General features: G+C 37.6%; 1 protein-coding gene across 1 annotated transcript; it reads right to left on the bottom strand.

The window, feature by feature from the left end:
• Nucleotides 1-643: 643 nt before the first annotated feature.
• LOC135464654 (gasdermin-E-like) lies at nucleotides 644-13,432 on the bottom strand. Its single transcript, XM_064742137.1, has 7 exons — nucleotides 12,922-13,432; nucleotides 11,339-11,489; nucleotides 9,011-9,221; nucleotides 8,107-8,231; nucleotides 7,420-7,557; nucleotides 6,355-6,504; nucleotides 644-1,496 (listed from the first exon to the last, which is right to left on the bottom strand). Exons 1-7 carry the CDS (start codon nucleotides 13,332-13,334, stop codon nucleotides 1,284-1,286), a joined length of 1,401 nt encoding a protein of 466 aa, XP_064598207.1. The 5' UTR covers nucleotides 13,335-13,432; the 3' UTR covers nucleotides 644-1,283.
• Between the last annotated feature and the right edge of the window lie 1,218 nt (nucleotides 13,433-14,650).

Here is a 14,650-nt window from a genome sequence, read left to right as displayed (position 1 = left end):
GTTGGGTGCATTCTTTACAACCTGTTGTAAATATGGCCCATAAAGCCAAAATCAATTCAATCAGATTTTGCCCACATTTACTTGAGTAAAATGATTCTAAAATTTATAAATAAAAATCAAGTAATTTTAGTTTGATTTAAAAATATGAGTACAATGTAACAATGTTTGGCCAGCACTTGTTGACTTGCAAAAAGATAAATGGCTTCGTCACAAAATGCAAGAAAAAGAACCTGCATAAAACAACTTCTCATCACTACTATTCCAAGGCAACATTTTCATTCACGTACAGTGCTAAAGTGGTTAGATTGATATATACATGCATTCAAAGATCACCATAAAAACATCTTGACATCAAGCTGACAAATCATATTGACATACTGGCTGTAAACGCCCTTCCTGCTGTCTACATGTCAGTGGGTATTTCTGACCCTGCATGAGCAAGAATGCAAGATTTGTTACACACGCATCTGATTGGCTAAAATAACAACTGCCAGAGATTGCTCTGACAATTTCCCCAGTTCTCACACTATATCATCAACATTATGAGAGAAATAAAGATGATGATTTTTGGGACAATTTTATGAAAAACTTTCTTCTACCATTTAAAGGGATACAAAATGAACTTTTACTGGATGATCATGTGGGCTACATGTACATCTTGGACCACACTTCAAGCAGGACTTCATAATACTACTAGAACAACAGTTTTGAGGGAAAAATTTTAGACAGCAGTCTTAAGAGAGATTTCAATATATCCCACTATGGTATTATTGTGCTGATATGCTTAAAACTATGCAAATAACATACCCTACATGGACACGAACAATAACTTATCCGCTTCTGCAATATTTTTCCGACCGTCGTTGATTCAGTTTCTTTATCTATTTGTAGATATAAAACCCATTCATTTTTTATTTTTGTCTCAATTTTATGTTGTCTCAATTTATGTCAGGATAAAGCTGAACTAAACATTTTCAAACAAATACTATGACTTTCTTATTAAAATTGTTTACAAGAACATGTTCATGTGAATAAAGAGCACTGATATTTGCATCCTTTTAACATACTGAATGCAGGCTGCTGCTTACTGTTCTACCACACAGCTTTTGCCAACCCCCCCACCCAAACAGTACTCAACTTTAGTACGGAATACAATGTTTTGCATTAACGAAAAGAGAGTTTAATAAACTGTTGAAGAGCCAACCCCTCCTTATTGATGCCTGGATTCACACGTGCATCACCTTCACCAGTCACGCGTCCAGTTTGACCTTGATGTGGAATGTTCACATTTTGGTCGTGCCCCACAAAGCAAAGATAACGCGCTGAGCAGCTTGTAAACTGTACTGGTTTTCTCGTGGTGGCTCCACCGCATTATCAGTGATTTTAAAACCCAGCTCCTTCAACAAATCCAGAGCGGCACACCCCTTCTCAAAAATCGGTGAGTAACGTTCACTGTCCTTCTTGATCCCTGGTTTCTTGAGGATCACATCGTGAAGCTGAAAGAAGAAGAAGCTATTAAAAATTGAGTAAAGAGACACAAGGATGTGAATATTGGAATGTGAGTTCAACAGTAGCCACTGCTTTTTACACTGATGTATTTCCTTCACTGGTGTTTATTGACAAATCCAAGAATTTTTCTCTTCTGCATCTGACTTAAAACTTCGCCCTCAAATTTTTCAGAGGCAAATAAAGGTCATAAAATATTACTTAAAATGTTCTAAGCCACCCCAATCTCCAAACAAACCTCAAAACACTTTTCCAATAGAAGGTCCAGAATCAGGCTAATTGAGTAATTTAATCATGGACGAAATTTAAGGTCATTTGCATATACCCTAATTCCTCAATCTTTTTGGCATATAAAACGAACAACTTTCAGTGCAATTTATGAACGTCTTAAATTGGATTTTGAAGACAAAACTACATGGATTGGATTGGTCAATTTCAGGGCTTCACAAAAGGTATGATTTTATCAGTCTGCACAGAACAAAGCCTTAAGATTTATTTATTTATTTGATTGGTGTTTTACGCCGTACTGAAGAATATTTCACTTATACGACGTCGGCCAGCATTATGGTGGGTGGAAACCGGGTAGAGCCCGGGGGAAACCCACGACCATCCGCAGGTTGCTGTCAGACCTTCCCACTTACGACCGGAGAGGAAGCCAGCAAGAGCTGGACTTGAACTCACAGCGACCGCATTGGTGAGAGGCTCTTGGGTCATTACGCTGCGCTTAGCGCGCTAACCAACTGAGCCACGGAGGCCCCGGTAACAAAGCCTTAAGAATATGCTGAAATAAAGACCTTGTAAACATGTGAAAAGGTTGAAGAATTACAGTACATATAAAGTAAGTCAGTTATACGACGAAGGACACCAAAGTACAAAAGGTGAACCGGCATCCACTGCTAGCAGCTAGTAAAATGACAAAAGTATTGGCTTAGTGCTGCAGCTGGGAGTAGAATCTGGCCGTGCAATAATGCATTCTCACTAGCCAGAAGCTGATTAACTCGGCTGTAGCCAACTAAGTAGTACTCAGTAATATTTCACTTATACGGCGGCGGTCAACATTACGGTGGAAGGAAACCGGGCAGAGTTCGGGGGGAAACCCAGGCCATCCGCAGGTTTCTGAGTGACCTTCCCATGTGCAGCCAAGGAGGAAGCCAGCCTGAGCTGGACTTGAACTCACAGTGACAGAACTGGTGGGAGGCTCCTGGGTCATTGTCCTGCTCCTTCAGCCACAGAGGCCCCAACTAAGTAGTAGTGCATGCATTTATTTACTTATTTCATCTAAAGCCTGGTATGTCATAATGCACTTTAAGAAGCACATAAAGGTCTGAAAATGACACTTTTGATGCCACCCCTTAAGTTTTCCTGAGAAGAAATTAATCAAACTTCCAAAAAAATTCATAACCTGCCCTATAAGGTGAATGAATAAAGCTTAATAAGCAGAGTGTGTTCCTTGAAAAAAGCTAACCTTTACATGAAATACAGTTTATACTTGATTGGTTTTAATGCTGTACTACTCATTTTTTTTTTTTTTTTTTTACACTTGACTATGACTATGGTCAGTTTTCTGAACAGAGGAAACCACTGTTCCCAGAACGTACCACTGTCCACAGCCTTGTACCAGGCACATCTCCGGACAAGTGAAACCCTGAGTCCACATGCACATTCTCATTACCCAGGGGCTGATCAACTGTGGCAAATAACACCTTAGCCAACTTCATGTAGGACACATCGATTCTCAACAATGTAGGATGCATCCTTCTTAGCAATGTAGGATAGATCATTCTTAGCGATGTAGGATAGATCATTCTTAGCAATGTAGGATAGATTGATTCTCAACAATGTAGGATATATCATTCTTAGCGATGTAGGATAGATCATTCTTAGCGATGTAGGATAGGTCATTCTCAACAATGTAGGATAGATCACTCCTAGCAATGTAGGCTAGATCATTCTTAGCAATGTAGGATACATCATTCTCAACAACATAGGATAGATCATTCTCAACAACGTAGGATAGATCATTCTCAACAATCTAGGATAGATCATTCTCAGCAATGTAGGATAGATCATTCACAACAATGTAGGATAGATCATTCCCAACAATGTAGGATAGATCATTCTCAACAATGTAGGATAGATCATTCTCAGCAATGTAGGATACATCATTCTCAGCAATGTAGAATAGATCATTCTCAACAACGTAGGATAGATCATTCTCAACAATCTAGGATAGATCATTCTTAGCAATGTAGGATAGATCACTCTTAGCAATGTACGACAGATCATTCTTAGCAATGTAGGATACATCATTCTCAACAATGTAGGATAGATCATTCTCAACAATGTAGGATAGATCATTCTTAGCAATGTAGGATACATCATTCTCAGCAATGTAGAATAGATCATTCTCAACAACGTAGGATAGATCATTCTCAACAATCTAGGATAGATCATTCTCAGCAATGTAGAATAGATCATTCTCAACAATGTAGGATAGATCATTCTCAACAATGTAGGGTAGATCACTCTTAGCAATGTAGGCTAGATCTTTCTTAGCAATGTAGGATAGATCATTCTCCACAATGTACGATAGATCATTCTCAACAATGTAGGATAGATCATTCTTAGAAATGCAGGACAGATCAATCTCAACAATGTAGGATATATCATTCTCAACAATGTAGGATAGATCATTCTCAGCAATGTTGGATAGATCATTCTCAGCAATGTAGGATACATCATTCTCAACAATGTAGGACAGATCATTCTTACCAATGTAGAATAGATCATTCTCAACAGTGTAGGATAGATCATTCTCAATAATGTAGGATAGATCATTCTTAGCAATGTACGATAGATCATTCTCAGCAATGTAGGATAGATCATTCTTAGCAATGTAGGACAGATCATTCTCAACAATGTAGGATAGATCATTCTTAGCAATGTAGGATAGATCATTCTTAGCAATGTAGGATAGATCGATTTTCAACACTGTAGGACAGATCACTCTTTGCAATGTTGGATAGATCATTCTTAGCAATGTAGGATAGATCATTCTTAGCAATGTAGGACAGATCATTCTTAGCAATGTAGGATAGATTGATTCTCAACAATGTAGGATATATCATTCTTAGCAATGTACGATAGATCATTCTTAGCAATGTTGGATAGATCATTCTTAGCAATGTAGGATAGATCATTCTCAACAATGTTGGATAGATCATTCTTAGCAATGTAGGATAGATCATTCTCAGCAATGTAGGATAGATCATTCTCAACAATGTTGGATAGATCATTCTTAGCAATGTAGGATATATCATTCTCAACAATGTAGGACAGATCATTCTTAGCAATGTAGGATAGATTGATTCTCAACAATGTAGGATATATCATTCTTAGCAATGTAGGATAGATCATTCTTAGCAATGTAGGACAGATCATTCTTAGCAATGTAGGATAGATTGATTCTCAACAATGTAGGATATATCATTCTTAGCAATGTAGGATAGATCATTCTTAGCAATGTTGGATAGATCATTCTTAGCAATGTAGGATATATCATTCTCAACAATGTAGGATAGATCATTCTCAGCAATGTAGGATAGATCATTCTCAGCAATGTAGCATAGATCTTTCTCAACAATGTAGCATAGATCATTCTTAGCAATGTAGGACAGATTGATTCTCAACAATGTAGGATAGAATCATTCTCAACAATGGAGGATAGATCATTCTTAGCAATGTAGGATAGATCATTCTCAACAATGTAGGATACATCATTCTCAGCAATGTACGATAGATCATTCTCAACAATGTTGGATAGATCATTCTTAGCAATGTAGGATAGATCATTCTTAGCAATATACGATAGATCATTCTCAGCAATGTAGGACAGATCACTCTTTGCAATGTTGGATAGATCATTCTTACCAATGTAGGATAGATCATTCTTAGCAATGTAGGACAGATCATTCTTAGCAATGTAGGATAGATTGATTCTCAACAATGTAGGATATATCATTCTTAGCAATGTAGGATAGATCATTCTTAGCAATGTTGGATAGATCATTCTTAGCAATGTAGGATAGATCATTCTCAACAATGTTGGATAGATCATTCTTAGCAATGTAGGATAGATCTTTCTCAGCAATGTAGGATAGATCATTCTCAACAATGTTGGATAGATCATTCTTAGCAATGTAGGATATATCATTCTCAACAATGTAGGACAGATCATTCTTAGCAATGTAGGATAGATTGATTCTCAACAATGTAGGATATATCATTCTTAGCAATGTAGGATAGATCATTCTTAGCAATGTTGGATAGATCATTCTTAGCAATGTAGGATATATCATTCTCAACAATGTAGGATAGATCATTCTCAGCAATGTAGGATAGATCATTCTCAGCAATGTAGCATAGATCTTTCTCAACAATGTAGCATAGATCATTCTTAGCAATGTAGGACAGATTGATTCTCAACAATGTAGGATAGAATCATTCTCAACAATGGAGGATAGATCATTCTTAGCAATGTAGGATAGATCATTCTCAACAATGTAGGATACATCATTCTCAGCAATGTACGATAGATCATTCTCAACAATGTTGGATAGATCATTCTCAGCAATGTACGATAGATCATTCTTAGCAATGTACGATAGATCATTCTCCACAATGTACGATAGATCATTCTCAGCAATGTAGCATAGATCTTTCTCAACAATGTAGCATAGATCATTCTCAGCAACGTAGCATAGATCATTCTTCACAATGTAGGATAGATCAATCTTAGCAATGTAGGACAGATCATAGGTATAACAGAGATTTACACAAACTGCTCACCAAATTATCCAGAGGTGTGGCCAGACTAGCATTACATCTCCTTAATGCTGCGATTTCATCGTCATCCAGTTCTATCAGGGCTTTAAACAACCCTCGACATGATTCCAGTTTCTCATCATTCTCGGTGGGGTAAGATACTTTTTCGTCATCCTTGAAATAGAATCATATTTGTTTATTCGAATGGTGAATGCCATATATGAATGATAAAGATGAGATTAACTGGTGGAAGAAACTCTTGAAAGCTTGTGGTAAACTGTGCACATCTTGAGGACAACTGTGAAATGCTTGAGGGAAACCAAAAAAAGCTTGATGTAAATTGTGCTAAATCCTTGAGTGAAACTATGAAAATCCTGAGGGAAATCAAGAAAAAGTAAGCGGGGAAACTGAGGGAAACCAAGAAAAGGTTGGAGGAGACTTGGGGAAACCAAGAAAAGTTAGACGGAGACTGAGGAAAACTAAGAAAAAGGTTGGGGGAAACTGAGGGAAACCAAGAAAAGGTTGGGGGGGAGACTGGGGGAAACCAAGAAAAAGTTAGGGGAGACTAGGGGAAATCAAGAAAAAGTTAGGGTAAAACCAAGAACAAGTTAGAGGGGGCGATGAGGGAAACCATGACAAAGTTAGTGGGTGGGGGTGGAGGGGACAAGAAAAGCTGGAGAAAAATTGTGGAAAGCTCAAGGGAAAATGAAAAGTTAAAAAGAAACCGTGAAAAGCTTCAAGGAAATTGTGAAAAGCTTCCAGGAAACCATACAATCTGAGGGAAACAATGTAAACAGATAAAAGGCTGAGAAAACTGTTGACAGCAGGAGTTACCAAATACAGCATGTTGGAAACAATAACAACCATTGTTTGAAAAACAAGGTGGATACAACCGTAACTGCATCTGAACGTAAGATCTCATCAGCTTATATTACGTCTGCAATGTGTGATCAAGACATTCATATACAGCATTATTAAAACTGTTGTCAATTATCTGATATAAAAGTTTGTTGCATTGCAGAAATAACTCACTAAAAAATTGTAGACTAGACTGGGTATTGAACCACCAAATATGATAATCCACCTTACCTTAAATTCGAATCCAGCTGTCGCCAGAACTTCTTTCCAAGTGTCCTTCTTGGAGACAATTGACCTTCGCAGACTATTTATGCTTATATCACAGCGTGAGTTTCGAACATGGTTCACCGTTCGATAAGCAGCTTTCAACTGCAAGAAAAATAATGACATACCAAAATATGATCACATTTTTTAATTCATATGGTGTCATAGCTTTTCTTTATTCCTTTATTTATTTATTTGAATGATTGTGTTAAAAACTGTCCCCAAGAACAATTCAGTTGTTTTACTTGACATTAACAGGTTTATGGGAGAAGGAAATGTCCTGAAAACGCACAAAATGAGAAACCCCAGTTTTGAATTCTGTCTATAAAAACGGAGTATAATAAATCACATTTTAGGCAGATCTGCACCAAGACAGGTTCTACCTAATGAGCACCGAACTTCAAATATTCCCATGAAAAGAGGGAGGAAGGATCGAAAAAAAGAGACACCAAAATTTCGAAATCTGTCTACATTTATAAAACTGAGTATATAAAGAAATGCCACTTAAGGCAGACCTGGAAGAGGATAGGTTCTATGCTTTCCCAGGAATTCCCAGGAAAAGTTTAAAGAAGGAAAAATATGAAATGAGGCATTCTGGTTTCAAACTGTCTAAATTTATAGAACTTAAAATAATAAAATACACTTTAAGCAGACCTGCATCAAGATGGGTTCTATGAGCCGAGGAGTAGCTAAGATCTCCAGGATATTGTCAGTGAAAGTTTGACGCTCTTCTTTGGACATCGAGAGAATTCCTTTGAATAAAAGCACTGAGGATTCATCTACAAATAAACAGAAAGAGTTTATTTAATACAAGAAATGGATTCCTGCATTTCGCCTTGTAATTAACTGACTTAATTTGTGCATAATTATATACTTGATTTGTTTATACTAGTATATTTTAATTTGATTCCTGTTTAATATTTTGAAGAATTTTCCACTTATATGACGGTGAACAGTTTTACTGGTGGAGAAAAACGAAGCGCCTGTGCAAACGCATGAACATTTTGCAAATAAATGATGAACTTTTTTGCAGGTTACAACGGATATGCTCACATTATTGGTGGAAGACAAGTGATCATCGCTGAGTGTTTTGCTGTACAAATGGCAATATTGGTTGTTGTCATCATAATCTTATTATCTGCTTAATCTGCTTATTGTCACAGGAGGTCTCATAAGCAGCAAGAGTGGGAGAATCTAAAACTACAAATCATAACCAGGAGCATCCAGAGTGAAATACTGTCCGTCAGCCTGACAAAATCTCCTGATCTAAAACTGAAGGTAAACTAGCATGGGGTGGATTTGAACCTGTGACCCACATTGTCAGGTGTGTTTCTTATAGCACCCGAACAAGTGTGGGCCAAATATTTCTGTAATACATTTTAACACTTGAGACTAACAGGGGTTTGATGAATTGTTGAAACCTAAACTGAAGCTGAAAAACAAGGTTATTCTTGTGTTTTAAGTGATTCAATTTGACACTCATGTGATACTCCAAAATTACCACGATAAGTTTCTTTTTAACTGGGCATCTCAAATCAGAGAGCAAACTTGAAATTACCTGTTGCTGGCAGTACGGGGTTCCGAGGGGAGTCCACATCATCTTCCGCCCCAAATCCCCCATGGAGCCCTTCCACCACCACAAGCTGTATCTCTCCTGACCTGCTGATCATCAGCTCGCACACGTTGTATGCTATCGCCGTTCCCTTGGGGATTGTGAACTTCTTGGTTTTATCATCGTCCACAGAAAGTCGGGCCCTCCCTGAAGCCATCTGCAAAAACAATGTCAAGTGTGTTCAGGTCAGAAACAGAATATGTATTGTTAGAACTGATTTGATCTGATTTGAATCGCATGCATGTACATTCAGATAGATTAAGCCACATTTGCATTTCAGATGGCCACCATTTTATTTTAGTCCAAATGTCACGAAATCTCTCCGTGTATAGAAACTGGGTGCTAATTTTCACTTGACAGTCTATGCTTTAACCTAGTCTGTGGAGTATTGTCTGTGGAGTGCAGCTGCAGCCTCAGACTTCAAAGCCCACAGTCCGTGACTGGGTGCTAATTTGACCACGGCTGCTCTATTGTGGCGAGTGTCATTTCGTGCAGTGTGGATTGCAAATGTGGCTTATGATATAGACGCAGTGGCTGGAATAATGGTCTGATGAGCTTGCTGTGTACTTATAATTAAACAGTTGATATAATTTCAACTACAATAAAATTAATACATATGACATGAAGAATGAAGTACATAAAATACGATGAAAAAAATGCCCCACTGTTCAGCAGTTTTGGGATCAAACAATGGCAATAATTCACATGTGAAGAGCGTAAAGAAGAAATTCCAGAAAGTGGCCCTTGATTCTGAATGAATGAATGACTGATTATGGCTTAACGCCACATCGGTAATATTTTACCAATATCGTGGCGAAAACAAGGTGAAAACACGAGGCGGTTCAGGTTTTGGTTATGGTAGTGAGAACATCAAAAACAAAACAAAAATGTTCGGACATGTTTAAATTCAGATAAGAAAAAACCAACAGTTAAAACTCGAAAATCCAGCAAATTTTAAAAATAGTATATCTAGAAACCTATGTATATAACTTTTTATCCATAAATATTTATGCTAATGAAAATTTGTATTTTATGATATAGGTCAAGCCCTTGATTCTGACCAAAGCATAAGATTAATGTAGATATGGCTTCAGCTTCACAACCAAACACAAACAGGCTAAAGTGTTTCACATACACTGTAATGTACTGTAATGTTCAGGAGTACTAAAGTGAAACGGAAAGTGATTCAGTGAAAACATCATACTGGTATTTGTGCAGCAGTTAATTCATTTTACTGTATTTATATATTTGATTATACAGAGAGAGTTTGTTTCATGTTCGAGGTATAAAACAACCGGCCTTTGGCAAGTTACAGTGAAACTTTCCCACATGTGAAGTAGAAATATGCACAAAATGATGTGACATGAGTGAGTGAATGCTTTTGGTTTAACGTCGTATTTACCGGGGGCAAGTTACCAGCAACGCCTGAGCCATTATACCTATACTGATAGGAGTCAACCAGTCATTGCACTATCCAATTAATGCTGAACTCCAAACAAGGAAGTTACAACTTCCTCTTTTAAGATCTCAAAAAAAGACCCGACCCAGGATTGACCCCGAAGCGGAGGCTCTACCACATAATGATGTGGAAGACAAAAGGTCTTAGTCAGTGCAGTTAAAAAAGTCTGGTTTTGAACTTGCACCTTTTACATTAATGTTTTCCTAGTTTTACTGAAGTGAAGTCCAAACATGGATTTGTGAAAGCTACACCGAAAAGAGGAAAAGATACGGAAAAACAGACTGAAAAAAATGTGCCTACATCATCCGTGATTCTCCCTTTCCACCACCAAATGTGTTCAAATGTTGACTTACACATGTCAGAGTTGCTGGCCATTGTTATACACTAACAATAAAATGATTTCAGTTCCAACAACTTATATTCTGAGGAGGGTGTACATTGCATTTGTAATCAAGCCCAGACCTGCCCTACTGCAGTAGTCTGTGAGTCTCCATGTGACAGCTATAGTCAGTTTCATTTATGCAGGCATTATCTAAGAGCCATGCTCACACAGATACATAAATAAAATCACAGCTGAAATACTGAGCATGGATAAGCATGACAAGCTCTGCACAGTCATTTTCCTTCCACAATGCGTCATTTTATCGTCACCACATCAGCCTTGTCTGCAAATGAAATGATTCGCATGAGCTACCTAATTCTGCCGCTGATACTTAAAATTTCACACCCAGGGTTTAAACTCCATTATATATCCTTAACAGTTGGAAAACTTATATTAAAACAAAGTAGTAACATTCAGGAAATTAAGATCTTACAGCCATGTTGGCTTCTGCTCCATTGTCCAGCTTCAGTTCACTGTGGAGTTCTGAATCTTTTGTCAGTTTGGCCACGCCAACAATCAGACACAGGGTCTTGTACGAATTCTTCTGAACCTGTTTCACATATGGATGGTTCAAATCTAAATGCCTGAAAACCCAAAAATAAAATAAAATAAAAAAACACAACAATTAGAAGTAATAAACAGGCAATGTTTTACATCAGATAACTAATATTTCACTAATTAAAACCACTGAAGAAATAAGGAATATTACCCAGAATTGTTTGATTTTTAAGGAAGAATCATCAAAAGAAGATGGCAAAAAGTACTTTTTTTATTTATAACTACAATTTACGTTTAAACACAACAAAAACTTTAAAACAGTCACCACATTAATCATTGTAACTTATCAGTGGTTATACTTAACTTATCTGATATACACACCAAAGCATTTCTTTGTATGACTGATTTATTTCACTAGTCTTAAGGAACTTGTTAAAGATTATTTACTTAACACATCTTTCAATATTTATCAAAGCATTTCTTTGTATTTCTTGAGTTTAAGGACACATGTTCAAGGATATTTGCCCAGCACAAAATGACAACTGAAGCTAGGATTATGAGTGAAGGAAGCTAAGCAGAGATCGGTGGCAACCACAGCCCATCATCAGATTGATGTAAAAGCACCATTTACTGAGGTGACACTAGCACGGCCTTACCCCATTGAACAGATCTGATGCTACATAATAACACAGCTTTAATGCCTCAAAATTCATACTTTTCCTATAGTGATGCCTTGTGCAGGTCAGTAAAAGTTAAATCTCTATCCCTTTTTTTTTTTTTCAAACTTCAATTTCTCATTTTCTTCATTGCAGACAAACTGCATGGTTAGATGATAATATAAACGTGCTATATTTAACTCTTTCAATCATGAACTTTAAATTATTTCTTTATGTGTTTGACTTTTTACATCTTCTATTTTCCCTGATATTCCAGATTTTCCCTGATCTGTACGAACCCTGTCTTCACTTATTTATCAGTGGTCATGATAATAAATAGTTTGATATTTCTGTGTTCACACTATTCATAAATTATAGTAAAATAAATTAATATAATTAACAAAATAACTGTCCATTATGAAAAATATCCATTATAAAAAACTATCCATTACAAAAATGTCAAACTCCCTTCTGTATGGAGGAACTTAGGCAGGTAACTGACTGAACCTTCAATGTACAAATTCAACCAAATGAGGAGCTACATTTGAACACCCAACTTTACTTACAGTCCACAACTTGTCATCTAAGGTCATAGATGCCTTGTTTCCCGTCCCAGTATTTTGGAAAATTAATGACATTTTTAGTAACATTACTTTATGACAATGTCTCCTTTTGTGACTCTTTTAATCTCCATAAAATAATAAATAACGATGTGGGAAAACAAGGACACTGATGTGATAGGCATAAAATAATGATAACATGTCGAAAACTCCACCAGTTTTACTTTTACTATAGTCCGAAGTTTGTTAGTATGCCTAACTTGTTAACAGATTTCTGCTATAGTTCACTTTGAAACACTAACACTGATTCCAACTCCTTGAGCAATTTCGGGATATTATTAACTTCGTATTTATCCACATCTCCGAAATTCACGTCTAGCTTCACTTCGTCGTCAGCATCAACTTCAACATGGATAAGTTCCTTGCAAAGTGCAGCACCAAATTTCCCGTTGACAGAGATGCTGTATGAAGGGTTATAGTCGCCGACCAACAATTCACCCTTGGCAGGCAGAGAGACATTGCCATTGTCCTTAAGAAGGTCGTTTAAACTAAAATCTGTGGGTAAATAAGACGGCTTCTGCCAAAACCAGTAGCGGTTCTTCTTGACGACAACCTGCAAAAGCTTCACATTGTCGGCGACATCGAGGGAAGGAACAGGAATAAAACTGTCCTTTCCCACCGCTTTTACGAAGTGACTCACAGCCGTGGAAAACATTTCCACCTGTTATGCGCGAATCCACCTCAGAAAGTGACGATTTCACAGCGAAATCTTCAAATTATCGAGCCAATAATTAATGTTCTGTAAAAGAGAAAGGTCACACTTCCGCGTCAAAGCGATTGTCACGTGACCCGTTGTGGCGCGACGTGTTTGGTTGTGTTGTGGCGCGTCCATGTTATGTGTTTTGTATAATTTGTGTCCTAAAATAAAATGTTAGGCTATAGTCTGGAAAATGAGAATTGATTTTCGTAGAACTGATGAAATTAATTTATGATTTATGCGAAATAAAATTTGAAAAAAAGAGAGAAAGAATATGTTTGCTCCCCGAAATGTTTCACTGACTGAAAAATTAAAAACTAAGACAGAGAAGTCTGTGGACCTGACTTGTCTACATGGTAGGCCAGCGTTAAAAGCAAAGAATACACAAAGGCATGTGTTGAATTTTATGCAACATAAAACAAAACAATGTAGCCTAGTGAGCACCAGTATCCTTCCTGTGTAGCGCCCTATACCCAGAGTGAAGCTCTCACAACTGATTTTTCTGCATCAGTCGTAAAAATTTACTTGTGTAACATTCTCCATTGTGTGTTAATTATCACGTATGCCAAGGGAAACCCTCTGTCGCGAAAAATACACCATGTATGCGGCTAAATATTCCTTATTCCGAAATTGTTCTTACGTTAGGTTTAGCAAAATTTTGCTGGGTCATTGATGGCCCCAAACCATCGTTAGAGAGCGCTCCATATGAAAGCGTTCAGTTTGTTGGGCACCATTAATGACCGAACAACATTTTGCCAAAACTATCGCCAGAGCAAACTCGGATTAAATATCCTTGCAACTCACTCAAACCTCTGAGTCACTGAAAATGCTATTTTGAAAGTTTAATAGTTGATTTTTATTCGTTCATTGTTCAAGGCAAACGTTGCACTCGGCCTATTGTCAGCTCACCTGTAGGCCCATGGTCGGCTCACCTATAGGCCTATTGTTGGCTCACATGTAGGCCTATTGTCGACTCACCTGTAGGTCTAGTGTCGGCTCACCTGTAGGCCTATTGTCAGCTCACCTGTAGGCCTATGGTCGGCTCACCTATAGGTCTATTGTCGGCTCACCTGTAGGCCTATTGTCGACTCACCTGTAGGCCTAGTGTCGGCTCACCTGTAGGCCTATTGTCGGCTCACCTACATGAACGGGTTTGAAATCTTGGTCCAACCATGGTGCATTCTTGGCGTTATACTCAAGAAGATGCCACTTATAGACATAACCTACTTCATATATAGGCCTTCAACTGGGAAGTCGGATGTCAACTCTCACAT

The sequence above is a fragment of the Liolophura sinensis genome, chromosome 4 (genome assembly GCF_032854445.1).
Source record: "Liolophura sinensis isolate JHLJ2023 chromosome 4, CUHK_Ljap_v2, whole genome shotgun sequence".
NCBI lineage: Eukaryota > Metazoa > Mollusca > Polyplacophora > Chitonida > Chitonidae > Liolophura > Liolophura sinensis.
This window is presented reverse-complemented; position numbering and strand designations above follow the sequence as displayed.

Bases quoted from the DNA above. Each gene is read 5' to 3' on its own strand.
- LOC135464654 (XM_064742137.1), bottom strand. From the start codon at position 13,334: ATGTTTTCCACGGCTGTGAGTCACTTCGTAAAAGCGGTGGGAAAGGAC. The intron at 9,222-11,338 runs GTAAGATCTTAA...TTGTTTTTGCAG, and splicing joins GAGCAGAAGCCAACATGGCT to ATGGCTTCAGGGAGGGCCCG. The intron at 6,505-7,419 runs GTAAGGTGGATT...TTCTATTTCAAG, and splicing joins CAGCTGGATTCGAATTTAAG to GATGACGAAAAAGTATCTTA.